Below are 16,644 nucleotides of genomic sequence, written 5' to 3'. Positions count from 1 at the left end.
TTCTGTTCGTCATTATTGAGGGGAAGAGGAGAGAGAGAACTATGCAGGCACTTATGTCCACACCTTGCCCTTGACAACTGGAAAACGTATCTAGCCACCCTTCTGCCTTGTCGGATTTCTCTGCTCATTGGCCTCAGACTTTCAAGCCTGTCTTTTCCATCCATAAGGGCAAGTGACTTGTGTCTTTGTATTTAACACATGCTAAGATTCTTGGAAGCTGAACACCATGTTCTGTAGACTTTCTGCACTTGTGCAGAATTCACACAGCCCTGAATGAACATGTCAGGATTGGAGGAGGCAAACACGGGTCAGAGATGTATTGTTTAGCCAACTGGATCATTGCAAGATGGAAGAAGTGGCGGGGGGGGAGCAGGCTGCTTCTTGTAACTGCAATGCACACATAACACCCTACCCAAATGTGCTGTTTCTTTGACTTGGTTTTCCCAGTTTGCAACCATCTTGGCATCAACCTTGCAGGCAGCATTCTCCGATTCTCGTCCTGCACATGTCACTGAATCTTGGGGGTTTTGTTTTTTTAAAACTGATAACCAAAAATTATAAAAAAGAATAATTGGTGCACCCTTGCCATGCTTCCACTGGACATGTTTGCAGAACTGCACAAAATGTTTGCAACAAAGACTGAGGGCTTTGTGTTGGATTATTTCAAATGGAAGCTGATCCTGGTGGTTGCAGTTTTGTTAGAGAATGCATGTGTAAAGTTCACACTCCCCCATTTGTGCAGTAGTCACCATTCTATAAACTAGACACATGAAATGGCCATCGAGATGAGAAATCTAAAATCACTGACTCTTAGCACGTCAGATGATCGTAGAACAATGAGAGCTCCAACTTGAAACTGAACTTGTGAATGCATCCACGAGATAAGGCTTCCTTTGTTCTCAGTTGTAAAGTGGGGGGAACAAAGGTGAAGGTCATTCCTAGTGGCAGATCTGTTGATACAACAAACTCCTGTCCAGCAAGCCAAATACTATGAGCAGAGCTATTGGCTTACTCTGTGGCTGCACCCTGAATCGTGGCATCTAGCTTCCAGCATGGCAGTGGGAGCATTTGTTAGATTCCACCCCCCCACCCAGAATCTTCACTGTTATTTCAAGTCTTCATTTGTGTGCTGCACTTGCTTAAATTCCATTGGTTTCAATGGGAGTTGAGTGAACCTAACTCTGCCTAGATTGCCCCCACAACTTTCATGTTCCAAAGCGTTGATCGGCAGCCATGGTATTTTAAAACTTGTTTCTTCAACCTGCCATTCTCGAAATGCTGAATGCGGCAGCACATGAACCACAGAGATGTGGGGCGTGCATAGCTCTGAGTATAGAATGCTGCAGTGTGCCACCCAAGGAGCTCTGATTGATAGTGATGGCCAAGTGAGTGGCAAGTTCTGCAAAGAAAGAGACTTCAATCAAATATATATTTATTTATTTTTAAAAAGCTAAATCGTATGGATGCAGAGCTACCGCACCTGCTGGTCCATCTGTCCATGTGCTAATTTTATCAGCAGCTGCTCACTAATGATGCATCGATCTGCCATAGATACTTGATGAAGTGCCTTCTTATAGACCCATATGTGGGGGGCCTTGCCCTGTACACAACTAAACAATATGCAGATAAAGAACAAGCAGGTGAAATGGAGGCTTGGAGAGCAAAGCGTAACCAAGTCTCCCTTTTCTAGGCTTTTTTCGAGCCTTAGCAGGTTTGCAGCACCTCTGCAGGTGTAACCCTGTCTTGACACAGGGAGAATTGCTCCGAGACCCAGGAGCTCACAGCAGCAACTCTTGGCAGTCCTAACTATCACCTGATGGATGGAGGGATCAGGATAAGCTGAAATGGAACTGGCCTACCACCTGTCCTTGTTCCTGATTGGTCCATTGTTTCTAGAGAAGGAGAATGCTGGTACATCGAGAGACATCTTTTTGTTTGTTTGCTGAAACGTCTGCCAAGGACATGAGCAGATTTAGCAACGGGACCAGCACTCTATGCAAGTTGGGCCGACACCCTAGTTTGCAGGCAGAGGGTCCATATCTTTAACAGCTGCATGATGGTCAATCAAATAGGCAAAGCTTTCCTATCTTAACCTGTTGATTTTCTACAGATGCAGCTATTAAAAGACATACCAGCCTGTTTGTTGTTTTGAAAAGATGTCAGCCTAGGTTTGGTGCTAGGAACCGGCCTTTAGCTAGCAGGCAAATCCCACACAAGCGTGTAACTTGAAGTCTGTTGGACCACAACTTTGACGTTTTAGCCACAATTGCAAACGGATTGTTTGATCGGGGCATTCGTGTTCCCTCCCACAGATGGTCCTTTTATTATCTTGAATAGTCAAGTGTTTATTTTAAGCACTGGAGGAAAAAAGAGAGACGGAAATTAGGTTGCCAACTTCTTAACGAACCACGGTAACTCTGCCTCTCAGTTTGATCGGCAGGCATCAACAAGTGGCCCATGCTATGGAAACTTCAATCGTGGGTTGGCAAATGAAGCTGCTAAAGGCAAAAGAGAGAGTGCAGCTGTGTTTTTGTGATGTTGGCAACCCTAAAGTCATAGAGAGCCTCTTTGAGATGCCCTCCCAAGCTACCTTTTGCAATGTTTCTTACAGAAGATGAGGTATAGATGTTAGTAAATAAATGATAAACCTGCAGTGGGTCCTTAACATCCGAACACTAAGCAAAGCAAGGGGAAATTAACTGGATGTCGCTTCAAAGGGCCCTGGCTTTTGTGCTTGCTGCTTTTTTGTTTTTCTGGGGGGAAAATTTAATTCTATGCTGTTTAATGCTAATTCTGTAACACTATATAGACCCTCCCTCAGTTGCACAAAGGAGGAAGGGGTGCCTTTTCTTCCTTGGAGGTTTTTTTCCCCCCTAAGTGAAAAGTGATTCTGATCAAAACAACCACATACCTAGTTCCTTCAAGCTTTGACATTTCCCTTCTGGATCTCCTGGAAGGTTTAACTTTTCAGAAAGAGAAGCAAGAGAGAGAGAGAGACTACTCCAGGTTCACACAGGCTACCTGCTCATCTACGCTTTTGATTAATCAACCAACGTGCCATTAATCAATGGAAAGGAAATGCTGATGTATTTATTTTTAAATTGAAACTCAACCCTTCTCCTTCAGGGAAAAGTTGGATATACCAAAAGGACTTCAACCATTACTGGCAAAAGGCTATTGACATGTGTCTTTCGTTGGTGTAATTTCCCCAGGGTTTATTAAAGTTTTGGTTTTACATTTCAGATTTAATTTTCTTCGTGTTGCCACAGTCCAGGTTGGTGATTTTGTTTCCACATATATATCTATATATTTCTCTGGGGTTTTTTTCCCCCTTTTCTATCGCATTCTACTTTCTTTCTTTCTTTGAATCCTGTAACTCTACGACATTTCCTTTTGGTATCTTGCTTCTAAGATAGCATTTCAATCATGTTTGGTAGAAAGCTAGCTAGCGAGCTTGAAATTCTGCTTTGTTCAGGGGGCTGAAATTAATCCTATCCTTCTAATAAGGCAACTGAATAAGGCACAAGCAGAAATACAGTCACTATTATGGGAACGGTTTAATTGCTTTGATAGTTGAATAGCATTTTACATTTGCAATAGGGATGTCAAGTCCCAGTTATAGAGATAGATAAATACTGACATTTCAGCATAATATCTTCTACAACTATAATGGGCACCTTATAAATAGATAGAATGTTTCTGTATAATGAGAGAGATCTCTTTTGTCAGCACTCCTACGTTCTAGGAAAACGAATTTGTACATGCCTAAGGAGGACTAAAATACCCAGATTTGCAGAGAATATTAGGGGATACATTTACAAGTCTGCAGAGGATTTTAGCAAATGCAACTGACGGTTCAGTATCACAGTAGAAAGCAAGATGTATGATGTGAATCTGGTTCTTCGCATAGGGCACTGAGCTAGTGTTTGTCTCCCAAGAGTCACATTGATGCCCCGATGGATAATTGCACACATCTTACATTCCTGCGCTTTTCGGAAGCAAATATATAGACAGACATAAGATCCAGGAAATATTAGTTGCAAACAGGGATGTAGAGGACCTCCCAGATCCCAGCAGGCAAACCAATAAATACAGCAAAACAGAATGACTCTAGTCACCACGGAGGCAGCACACTTACTTGGGAGTAAGCCCCATTCAGTGGGGCTGATTTATCGGCAAATTTGCATTAGACCATGCAAGACCCACTGAAATCAGCTCAAAGCAATGGGATTTGAGTTAGATACTATGGTCCCATTCATTGCTCCCAGTGGCTCATATAACCTGATCCTGTGCATGTTTACTCGGAAGCAAGACTTACTCCTTAGGGAGAGTGTGCATGTAATTACAGTCTTTGGTCCCACTCCGTTCTACAGGGATTTTGCCGGTGGACTTTGCAGCGACTTAGAAAAATGTACAAGATCAGCCGTATCCTCCTAGCATATGTGTATGCTTCCCTTCTGCTTTCCAATGGGATCCCCAAACCACCTGGGCTGACGACCCTGTTCTTATGTTAGTCTAGTTTGGATAGTGGCAATGCAGGAGGAGACTATTTCCTTCTTGTTGTCCCATTTGGTGTTACACACCACCTACTCCAGATCGAGAAGAACCCCACAAGTCTCTCTCTAATAAAAGGTCAGTTCTCTCTGTGCCCATCCTGGGACTGCTCCTTCTGTCAAAGTGAATGGAGGAGACCTTGTGAGTAGAGGAGCATTATCTGTACATCTGCACTCTTCTATAGATTGTGGCAGCAGGGAGACACAAATACAGAATCTGGGCCCCAATTTTCTAAAAATGAAAAGGTAGTAGAATTATGAGCACTCCTCTTGAGACTGTTCTGTATGGATTAATAATGTATAGCAAATTCCATTGGACGTGAAAAGAGCTAAAATACCCTTCTAAGATTTCTGTATAATTTATGTAACTTTGTTCTTATCTCCTCCTTCCCGACCCCAATCACTGCCACTCGTTACAAATTTGATATCTGTGTAGCGCAGAAGATTGGCAGCTGTGTCAATGTTTGTACTTCCTACCAGTCAAGAAATCTGAAGTGTCCCTCATCGCACCAGCTGGTACCCAACAAGAAAACAGATTAGTTAATGCAACATTGAAAGTTTCCCAGTGATGAGAGCACTTCATGGGCGGATAATTGGCTCTTGGTTTTGCTATACAATGCAAAGCTCTTCTGCCAAAGCCTCCTAGCATCAGCTAATTGTTTGATGTTATTAAAGGTTTCCTATGAGCTATTTCCATATCAGTGATGATGATGGAAACCTTTTCTATCCACAACTGCAAATTCCCAAGTTGTGCTTCGTGCTTGCCCTGACAACATCAACTGAGTGATTTACTTTCTCTAATGAGAGCAGTGTCAGTGTCATTAACCGCCACCTAATTAAGACGTTTTGTATTTGTGTACACAGATGAAGATCTTAATTTCCCAAATTTCTGACTGTCCGGTCTAAACAAACTATTCTGAGGCACTCTTGACGCAACATTTGCTGTAGAATTTGCACACGAGACCCGGTTTGGTTGTGCGTGATTGGCGTCTGTTACACATTTTCTCTTTCTTTTTCTAGGATGAATTATCCATCATTCGTCAGAGCCTGGGTGGCCTTTTCCTTCATAATTGTACGACAGCAAGGTTAGTATTTCGGCGTTTCAGTGGTGGGTTATTGATACTCTGTGTTCAGAATAGGAATCCCATTCCCTTCAAAGATCTGCTACATAAGAACCAGGCATGCATAGAGAATGGCTTCTCAGTCTTAAGGTATGTTTTCTTGGGAGTAAGTATATCCCATTAGCTGCAACCAAACTTATTTCCCAACAGACATGCTTAGGACTGCAGGCTGTTTTACCCTGTTCCTAAAAAGGGGTCTCCACCTTCTGATGCAATCCCACATGGCATGGAATGGGTACATAGGGAACATAGGAAGCTGCCATATACTGAGTCAGACTAGCTCAGTATTGTCTACACAGATTGTCAGCGGCTTCTCCGAGGTTGCAGGCAGGAGTCTCTCTCAGCCCTATCTTGGAGATGCTGCCAGGGAGGGAACTTGGAATCTTCTGCTCTTCCAGAGCAGCTCCATCCCCACAGGGGAAGATCTTCCAGTGCTCACATGTGGTCTCCCATTCATATGCAACCAGAGTGGACCCTGCTTAGCTAAGGGGACAAGCCGTGCTTACTACCACAAGACCAGCAAATGAAGCCACCATATCAGAGGATCAGTTGAATGGGACCATCTGAAGCTGCATTCTGCCAAGTCAGACCATTGGTCCATCTAGCTCACAGCACGGATGGGCAGCAGTTTTCCAGGGTTTCGTATGATATTTCATTCCCCACCCCTACCTGGAGATGCCAGGGATTTAACTGCAACCTTCTGTTTGCAAAGTAAACACTCCACTCCTGAGCTATAGCCTCTCCCTATTGCACGGGTTCCTCAAACCGGTTTTCAACTGGTCAGAAGGGAAAGTAGGAAACCTGCAGATAATCAGCCCCATGCCTGTGGTTCTGGAATTCACCCATGTCCCACAGGCACACCATGGAGAAGCAACTCTGTTGCATATGAGGGACACAACCACATGAAATGATCACTGAGAAACCCATGGTACCTGCTTGCTGTAGCTTGGTTGCAAATTTGCAGAGAATGACCTTGATTTCCTTGTGGACTGCCCCCTCCCAAGGATCTCACACAGAGATAGTCTAAGGAGGCCATAAGAACATAAGAACAGCCCTGCTGGATCAGGCCCACAGCCCATCTAGGCCAGCATCCTGTTTTGCACAGTGGCCCACCAGATGCCGCTGGAAGCCACAGGCAGGAGTTGAGGGCATCCCCTCTCTCCTGCTGCTACTCCTCTGCAACTGGTATTCAGAGGCATCCTGCCTTTGAGGCTGGAGGTGGCCTTTAGCCCTCCAACTAGTAGCCGATGATAGACCTCTCCACCATGAAGTTATCCAAACCCCTCTTAAAGCCATCCAGGTTGTTGGCTGTCACCACGTCTCGTGGCAGAGAATTCCACAAGTTGATTATGCGTTGTGTGAACAAGTCCTCATTTTCCTGGTAAACCATTTCATGGGATAACCCCTGGTTCTAGTGTTATGTGTGAGAGAGAAGAATTTCTCTCTCTCCACTTTCTCCACACCATGCATAATTTTATAGACCTCTATCATGTCTCCCCGCAGTCGTCTTTTTTCTAAACTAAAAAGCCCCAGGTGTTGTAACCTTGCCTCATAAGGAAGGTGCTCTATACTAGGTGCTCTATACTTCAGGTTCCTCTTCTATCATAAGTGTGGAGGTGAGCTTCTCAAGGATAGCCCTCAGATTACAGAGAGAGAAGAACTGAGCCTGTCCTGCTCCTCTTCTGTCAATTTTTAGGTATTGTGTGAAAAGGTTTTCTTTCAGAAGGCCTCAGGGATCTACTGAGCTGTGTTTTTCTCTTTGCTGGTTGTTTCTGTTGGATTTCTGGCAAGGAGTCGAGGCATTAAAATGTTGGCTTCAGTTACAGTTCACGTTCTTCAGTTTTTTTGTAACAGGAGCCCCACTGCTGTTAAGACATGAACTTTAAAAAGTGCTTGGAACCAATATAGACACTTTGAACCAGTCTGGGTACATTTCATGCAGAATAATACCAGATTATATTTTGCTTGCTGTCTATTTCGTCAAATGAATACAATTATCCCTGTTTGCCATTTGCAAACCAATATTATCTTTTCAAACTCTTTTGTTTTTGAATTTTAAAAGGAGCCTTACAAACATAACACAATGCGTTACAAAACAGGGAACTGTTTGTTATACAACTGAAAATGGGGTGTCTGGTTTGTTGAACCACTTCTTCTGAATCTGTTTCTACTTCTGAGGTTTAGGGGTTCTGTTCTAGTCAGATTCAAGGCAGACAAGAGACTCTGGGTTTGGATTCAGTGCCAATTCATTACAAAAACGTCTCCGAGTTGTGTTTGAAGGGTGGCGGGGAGAGGGGTCAGGTTTGTTTGACTACCTGATTCCTGGGGTCGTCTTGTTTTTTAATGCATGTTTTTGGTCTCTGTTTGAAGAGAGATTGTATTATCTCTTCACTTCTTGTAAACCCTCTTGCAGATCTGTAACTCCTGCTAACTGAGCAAAGAGGCACTCTTTTAAGTCGTGTTCCTCTTACATTTAGCAGTGGGGAGAGCAACTGGCCCTATCCATCCCCAACACAGCATCCCTCCAGTGGCTGTTGCTGGTGTCTACCTTATGTTTCTGTTTAGATTGTGAGCCCTTTGGGGAGAGGGAGCCATCTTATTTATATATTATTTATTTTTCTGTATGAACGGCTTTAAGAACTTGGTTGAGAAGTGGTGTATAAATATCCACAGCAGCAGTAGTAGTAAGGGTCAAAGAAGCAGAATAAAAATATTGTAAATGCAGTGAATAGATCGACCTCGCACCATTTCCTTGGATTCTGAGCCGTTCCCGATTTGCCCCTTTTCCAGTTCTCCGTCCTTGATCAATCAGTGCCCCCCTAGCTTCTGTCCCTATTTTGCCTCTTAGGGAGATGTCCTTTTTTTCTTTTTTTAAACAAGCTCACTAATCTGCGTGTTTGTGCACCTCACAGTGAGCTTGCTTCCTTTCCAGGCCCTTATAGCTGCCCATCCAAATGGCCAGGGCTGCCGTGTGGTCTTGAGTTGCAGCTACTTGCCTTGGCTATTGTGAGGTGGAACATGGTGTTAGATGTTCCTAAGTCCTCGCAAAAGAAAACCGGAAAGTCCTAACGTGGCCTGCTCCGGCAGCTGGCAGGACGAGCTGATTCAAAGTCAATGAATTTGGCAGACTGTAAACAGCTTTCAGTTAGTAATGTGTAAAGGGGACTCAGAGACACTCTCCCTGGCGTGCACTGCAGTATATCTGGGGTGAATGGATGTGTGGAGAGGGAGTTCTATATGTGTCTCCTTGAGTGTCTGCATAGTCCCAGGCTCAATCCGCAGAATTCACAGGTAAGGCTGGGAAAGATTCCTGCCTGAAACCTTGGAGAACCACAACTGGTCAGTGTGTAGACAATACTGAGCTCTGCGGACCAATAGTCGGACTCGGTATAAGGTAGCTTCCTGTGCTCCTATGACTTGGTAGAAAGCAGCTTATTGGGTGGGGAGGGATCCTAGCACAAGAGCAGAGCATTGGGCATGGGTTGGTTGTAGCTCAATGGTGGAGCATCTGCTTTGCATGCAGGAGGTCCCAAGTTCAATCCCTGGCAGCATCTCCAAGTAGGCCTGGGAAGGACTCCTGCCTGAAACCTTGGAGAAGCTGCTGCCACTGTAGACAATACTGAGCTAGGTAGACCAAAGGTCTAATTCAGTAGACTATGTTTCTAAACTGTTTGCAGATGGGGCCATAGTTCAGTGGCAGAGCATCTGCTTTGTGTGCAGGAGGTCTTAGTTTCAATCCTTGGCATCTCCAAGATAGGGCTGGGAGAGATTCCTGCCTACAACCTTGGAGAAGCCGCGGCCAGTCGATGTAGACAATACTGAGCTAGATGGACCAGGGGTCTGATTCAGCAGACAGCAGCTTCCTCTGTTCCTGGTAAAAGCATCTACAACTGTATGCATGCAAGGATCGCTCCCTGATTGGAGGGAGAGAGCCCTGCTTATACTATTGATTACAACAAGATGTGAATGAGGATCGTGAAGGGGGTGGAGCCTGCTGCTGTGGTCCTCCTCCCCCTTTGATGGGTGTTCATTCACCCTGGATATTTTCATGAGGATAGGGCTACTCTGACTGAAGTTATTCCTGGAGATGGTTTTTCCTCCCAACGCGATTGCTAACATTAGTGAAATCTCCCAGGAGCCTGATTCCTGGAGACTAGCTCAGTCCTGGAGGGCTGGCAACCCTAATGTGGCTATAGGTCCCAGAAGAAGCTCTCTGTATGAGCTGCCGCATGCTCTCGCTCCATCCCATAATGGCTGTAAGGGCCTGACTCCTAAGGGGAGGCCAGGTGAGCTTCACGAGTGGGCAAGCTTTGAAGAGACAGCCCTTGCCATGATTCAGCTTGCTGCTAATGCTCAAAATGACCACTGGGAAAAAGTTGGGCTGAGTTCCATGCTCGGAGAAGGGGAAACAGGGCTGTGTTTCATAGCGCTGACCAGAGTTGTAATTTGTTCAGCTATTACATAACAGCTGTGAAATGATTTCATCTGCTATCTGGCCCAAGTATCTTGGCTACAGCCATTAACATTGTCCATAACCGTATGCAAAGGTGGGTTGATTTTCTGATTGGCTGTACCATATTGGCGGTGGCACTCTCTCCACTGAATGATATCCTGAAAGCTTTGTGTGCGTGCGCTTAGAAAGAGCATTTAAAAGCGGGGGGGAAGGGGGGAGCTGGATGTCAGATCAGGTTGCTTCCTCTCGGAGCAAGCTCCCTCCCCTGAGCAAGACTGTGTGTAAAGTGTGTAAGGAAGGAGGGGTATCGTGGAATGGAATGGAATGGAATGTATGTATGCATGATGTAGGTTTACCCTCCTTTTCTATAGTGTTAATATTCAAGGCAACTTACAGATATATATAAGCATATAGAAAATAACTGCAGCAAATGGCACATTAAAGCAAGTGAAACACATGAGGAGGAATGCAAAACTTTAGCAGCAGAGGAGCCAGCGTGGTGTAGTGGTGAGAGTGCGGGACTAGGACCGGGGAGACCTGAGTTCAAATCCCCATTCAGCCGTGAAACTAGCTGGGTGACTCTGGGCCAGTCACTTCTCTCTCAGCCTAACCTACTTCACAGGGTTGTTGTGAGGAGAAACTCAAGTATGTAATACACCGCTCTGGGCTCCTTGGAAGAAGAGCGGAATATAAATGTAGTAGTAGTAATAATAATTTAAAACTAGTGAAATAGGCAGCAACTGAGTGAACCTGAAAGGCTGCTTGGGAACATAGGAAGTTGGCATATACCAAGTCAGATCTTTGGTCCATCTCGCTCAGGATTGTCCACACTGACTGGCAGCAGCTCTTCAGGGCTTCAGACAGGAGTCTTTCCCAGCCCTACCTGGAGATGCTGCCAGGGGTTGGAGCTGGGACCGTCTGCATGCAAAGCAGAGGCTGTGCCACTCAGCAATGGCCCCATCTCCTAAGGGGAATACCTTCCAGTGCTCACATCATGTAGTCAATGCCAACCAGAAAGACCCTGCTTAGGAAAGGGACAGTTCATGCTCACTACCAGCTTCCTAAGAGCATGGTTTCAGTGAGGTTTCCGGGAAGATCTTCCCAGTGCATTATGCTGTGTCCGAATCCACGGGAAGGGAAGGTGCCCTTGAAATGGCCTGCCTCAAAGTGTCCCGGGCCAGCTTTGCGTGTGCGGAGTCCGGTGCTGGGACACGCCAGCAAGAGGCGTCCAACCCCTCCCAACTAGCAGTTCCGGCTCTCCTGAGGTTCGGAACCTGAGAGGATGGGGGGGGGGAACACAGCCTCCCAGGATGGCACCTCTCCATGCCGAGGATGAAACCACCAGGTGGCCCTTGGTGCTTCTGAAACAAAAGGAATCTCACGTCTTGCCTTGTAACTGATCTCCAGGGCAAGACCAGTGCCCTCTTTCCCATGTGCTTTCAGAATAGCTTTCATTATGTCTGTCTTGGTGTTTGCCTCTGAGTTGCTCTGTCCCACAGTATATGAGAGAGAGAGAGAGAGAGAGAGAGAGAGAGAGAGAGAGACTGTGGCGGGAAGAACATGCCGGGAAAGAAAAAGAAGGGAGCCTCAGAAGCCGGGGCTGGATTATGACATCCCGAGGCCCTAAACTATGTCAAGCTTAAAAAGCCCCATAGCGTTACTAGAGAGAGAGGGAGAATAGAAAAGGACAATGAAAGCCAAAATAATAAAGCTTTATTTCTACATATATACTTGGCAAAGATGCAATGAAATAATAACCGGTTAATGTCTAAAAACTAATAATCTAATAATGTCTGTTTTAGAGTCCCCACCCGGGCTCTCTGCTTTATTTTCCAGCTAATTATGCAAAACTTGAAAGTTAGTCTCTCTCTTTTTAATTATTATTCAGAGGCACGGTCTAAATCTGCCGCCTACTGAGTCAGGCCCTTGGTCCCTCTAGTCCATTATTGATTACACTGACTGGCAGCCCCTCTCAAGGATTTCAGATGGGGGTCCTTCCCTATCTGGAGATGGTGGGGATTGAACCTAACCCCTTTTGACATGCTGGTCAAAATATGAAAACCATTGCCCTTGGAAGGCAGGCAGAAGGGGCCCGTCTCTTTCTGCATGTCCAAAATTCGGGAAGACCCGGTGGGCAGGCTACCGTATGATAATAAAATGGCTCCTCCGGCCCCAAATGCAGCGAACGGTGATAAAGGATTGTTTTGCCTGCAGCTGCTCAGGTCAGCATTCATTGAATATAATGAGGACTGTGAATTTATCTTTCTATCTGACACCCTATTCCCTCGCATAAAAAGTCGACAACACGGGAGGTAACCTCACCAGACTAGATAATGGAGCTGTATGTATCTCACTCAGTGACTAGTTTATATGAAGCATGCCTAAAGGACTGGCCCACCCACGAGCTCGCTTGCTCAGTCAGGGAGGCTAGCAAGCCTCTTCTGTGTGTTCTGCCACTGTCTGCTGCCACACCTAGACTGCGGAACTCCCTGCTACGAAAGACTGTTCCCCCTGCTGGTGGCTTTGCACAATGCCCTTTATTTACAGCTTCAAGATGACCCTGCCAAGCCAAAGTAAACTACCGCTGAACAGCATGTAATCCGGAAAGTGTCCAGGACTAGTAGCCTTTGATCGATCTGATCTCCATGAATGTGTCTAAGCCTTGCTTAAAGCCATTCAAGCTGGTGGCCATCACCACATCCCATGGCAGAGAATTCCACAGATTAATTATGTGCCATGTGAAAGCACATCACTTTGTTGCAAAGAAACTCCTGGTGGAATGGTGGGATAAAAATGTAACAGAGAAAATAAAAGTTAATAATATTCTGTATCTCCCACTTACAGCTTGGTCGGTGACAGTTTTGTATCCATTCTGGCAGAATGACACCAAAACCCCCAAGGTGGATGACGGAAGCTCTCCGGAGATCAAGCTGACAGTCCCGTTCATCTTCTTCGGAATCCCGTATAGGGCCATTTTTGTAAGTACAGGACCTGGTCTGTGACAGTTGCCTGGACCCTATCATTCATGCCACCACTATTAGCGCCTGCATTTTAAACACAGCTCGGCTCCACCGTTCAAAGAAGAGGAAGATTTATTGGCACCCACCTGACAAGTTCTTAGATTTCATGAACTGATAGGTTTTATGATTAAGAAAGTCAAAGGTACATTTAATGGGCTAATGTGCGTGGGGCATGAATATAAAAGGCAATAAATTGCCTTTTGCAAGTGATTAAATACCAAAGCAACGCTTGGGCCTTGATATGCTGAGCATTATTCCTCTTGCATGACAAGAAACAAGAATATGCAGAGAGCTGAGGGGGCGGGAGGGGGGGGAACTAAAACAGTTCTGCACCTGCTTCAGGCATTTTTTGCATAGGGCCGGTCTATGGACTTGGTCTCTGTGTTGCCGGCTGAAACCCCAGGGCAAAACAGTGGCCCACAGGGGGTACTCAGGCTGTGCATTGCATCAGTCCAGTGACTGGAGCCAAGGCAATGTAAACCTGTTGGGAATTTTTTCACTGGAAGCAGGGATGTCCTTATGGGGTGGCCCATGGGGCACAGGCCTCCAGTGAATGGCTCAGAGCCCTGAATCTCATCAACCGCCTGAATTATAATACTAGAGACTTTTAAAAAATATGCAGTTATTCTTGGGAGGGGTACGATTGAGTTTAATTGTGGGAAAGGGAGGCCTGATGGAGATGCGGCCAGCAGTCTTCCCTCTAACAGGGATTCCCTGATGTTGATGACTACAACTCCCAGAATCCCCAGCTGCAATGGCTTTTGCTTGGGGATTATGGGAGTTGTAGTCAACAACATCTGGGGAGCCCTGTTAGAGGGCTCTGTGGTCGCTAGGAATCGACACTAACTTGACGGCACACTTTACACTTGAGATAGGAAAGACTTAGTCTATAGAACTACATAATGAATAGTTAGGGGGAGAGAGAGATGTTTCCATCTGTTCTCTAAAAGGAAAGGGGGGGAATCTGACTCTCACAGGAAATACCTGAGGAGTCCAACCAGGGGTCATAGAGTAGAGACAGGTAGAACAGCTGGGGAGACCCTTACTCACTGTCTCTACACCCAATGCCCCGAGTGGTCATTAGGATAGTTGGTGCAAAAGGTCGCTGCACTGGAACTCCATCTCCAACAGAACTGAGCCTGGAATCTCCTGCATGCCAGCAGATGCTCCACCCTGAGTGATGGCCGCATTCTGCTTCAAAAGCCAAGCTCCATCATCCAGGAGAAACACACAGTGTTGTATGTTTGATTATTCACCCCAAAATTCTCTGTGCGCAGGGGAAGCTAGCACACTGGCGGTGTGGGGGGAGGAGGATTGGAGGAAATGTGCAGAGGGTTTGTTTCACAGATGCCAGTGAAGCTATTGTGGAATCTGGCATGGATTGTTTTCACAAGCCTGTGACTTTCAGTGTCACGGAAATATGTTGAAGACTGGCACGCAGAATACGGAAAGTTTTCCCTAGGCTTTGACTGCTGGGTTCCATTCTTCTGTGAAGTTCTGAATCTTAATTCCATCCCAGCCTCAGGATGGGGAGAATGCCATCGCGGAACCTAGATATATGGTCCTATTTACAACCCATAATTGCATCGCCCGGCCTCTACCATTGACTCCTCCAACAGAAGTATAATTTTAAGCTGACGTTTTTGCCTCCTTGCTGCCAAGGGCGCCTGTTTGCATAAATCAGACTTTCCTCTCCTTTCCCCTGCAGGTCAACAACAATGGTGTCATTTCCTTCAACGTGATGGTCAGCCAGTTCACGCCAGAGGCCTTCCCCCTGACTGACGGGCGGGCTTTCATTGCTCCCTTTTGGGCGGACGTCCACAATGGGATCCGGGGCGAAATCTTTTACCGTGAGAGCCTGGATCCTGCTTTCCTAGCCAAAGTCTCCAAAGATATCCGGAAGTATTTCAAGAACATGCCCTCATTCTCAGCTGTGTCGGCTTTTGTGGCGACCTGGGAAGACGTCACTTTCTACGGAGGCAGCAGCACCACACCGGTAAAGGGGAAACGTTAATGTGATGTATAAAAAGTTCAACGTGATCACTTCTTATGGGGCCAACGCTTCTAATCAGAGTGTGTGGTTTTGGTTGGAGCTGGAATGCATGTTAAATGGATTTGATATGAAGGGCGTGCCTGGGTAGCAATGAATGTAAATTACATATAGATCAGGGGTTCTCAACCTTGAGTCGCCCAGATGTTTTTGGACTACGATGCCCATTATCCCCAGCCACAATGGTCTTCAGCCATTTTGGCTTGGGATGATGGGAGTTATAATATCTTGGACCCAAGGTTGAGAATCCTTGATATAGATGATCACACCCACCAATGTGGATGGCCAGAGTCCACCATTGCTGGGGATGATGGGAGTTGTAATTCAACAATACCTGGAGACGCAAGGTTGAGAACTCCTAATATAGATGATCACACCCAAACAAACCTGTGTGGGAGAGCCTCCCATACGACAATCTGCAAATGGGTTTCTTGCTCGTTCATAAGATGGGAAGTAATATGAAGTGGCGTGAGGGGGTGCAGGGAGGACCCATTTATGGCATGAGTCCAGCAGCAGGGCCTCGAGCCCTAACCCATCATGATGATGTCATCTTTGGGGACAGGACAGGACAGTGGCCAAGAAACTGAATTACAAACTAGAAGTCATGGATTCAAATCTCACCCCTGCCATGAACTTATAGGAATTGTTGCTCAGTTGTAGAGCATCTACTGTGCATGCAGAAAATCCCAGGTTCATTCCCTGGCAGCATCTCCAGGCAAAGCTGGGTAAGACTCCTACCTGAAACCTTGGAGTGTTGCTGCCAGTCAGTGTCGGCAATGCTGAGCTAGATGGTCCAGTGGTCTGACTCAGTATAGGACCACTTCCTAACTCATTAGGTGGCCTTAGGGAAGCCCCTCCCTCTCAGCCTCAGCTTCCCAGATGCAATATGGGGATAACATTGTTGTAAGCCTGCGACAAGGTAGTTCATAGGAAGTGCTGAGAGCACTCAAAGGTGCTATGAAAATGCTATTAATTATGACGATTTATTCAACATCACCACAACCACCACCTCCATCATGATCTGCTGAGCTCAGTTGGATCTATTTCAAACCTTCCATGGACTTCAAACACTCTGGGTCTGAAATGGATCACCCAGGTTGGGAGCACTGCCCAGATTCATGAGAAATTTGGGGTTTGCCCGAATTCATAGGCATCTCTCTACAATTAGTCCAAAGCATATGCTTGTCTTTCTGGGTTTTTGCTGCTTTCCCATAATTTCTGCCTAGGACAGCAATACGGACCCATAAAACATCTCCCTCCTCATGCCATCCAGTTGGGTGTGCACCATTGCTGCCTTAAGGTAGCCTGAAACAAACCTTTTTCTATTTTTGTCCAACAAACCCCACTGCTCAACATGCATTTTGAGCAGTGGAACAACGTTTCCTCAGTTGCTTCTGCACTAGACCTTTTTCAGGAATTGCCCTGTTCACTCGCTTTTTACGGAGAA

At 45.9% G+C, this 16,644-nt stretch overlaps 1 protein-coding gene across 1 annotated transcript in view; it reads left to right on the top strand.

Moving 5' to 3' along the window:
• The first annotated feature begins 5,574 nt into the window (after positions 1–5,574).
• The window catches only part of TECTA (tectorin alpha), a 60,112-nt gene continuing 49,042 nt past the window's right edge, over positions 5,575–16,644 (top strand). Inside the window, exons 1-3 of the mRNA XM_053269138.1 lie at positions 5,575–5,638; positions 12,972–13,105; positions 14,856–15,143. Coding sequence (XP_053125113.1) covers positions 5,575–5,638; positions 12,972–13,105; positions 14,856–15,143 — 486 coding nt within the window. The remainder of the gene's footprint in view (positions 5,639–12,971; positions 13,106–14,855; positions 15,144–16,644) is intronic.

This window comes from Hemicordylus capensis, chromosome 8, assembly GCF_027244095.1.
Source record: "Hemicordylus capensis ecotype Gifberg chromosome 8, rHemCap1.1.pri, whole genome shotgun sequence".
Lineage (NCBI taxonomy): Eukaryota > Metazoa > Chordata > Lepidosauria > Squamata > Cordylidae > Hemicordylus > Hemicordylus capensis.
The sequence above is the reverse complement of the archived record's forward strand: the minus strand, read 5'-3'. Positions and strand labels throughout refer to the sequence as shown.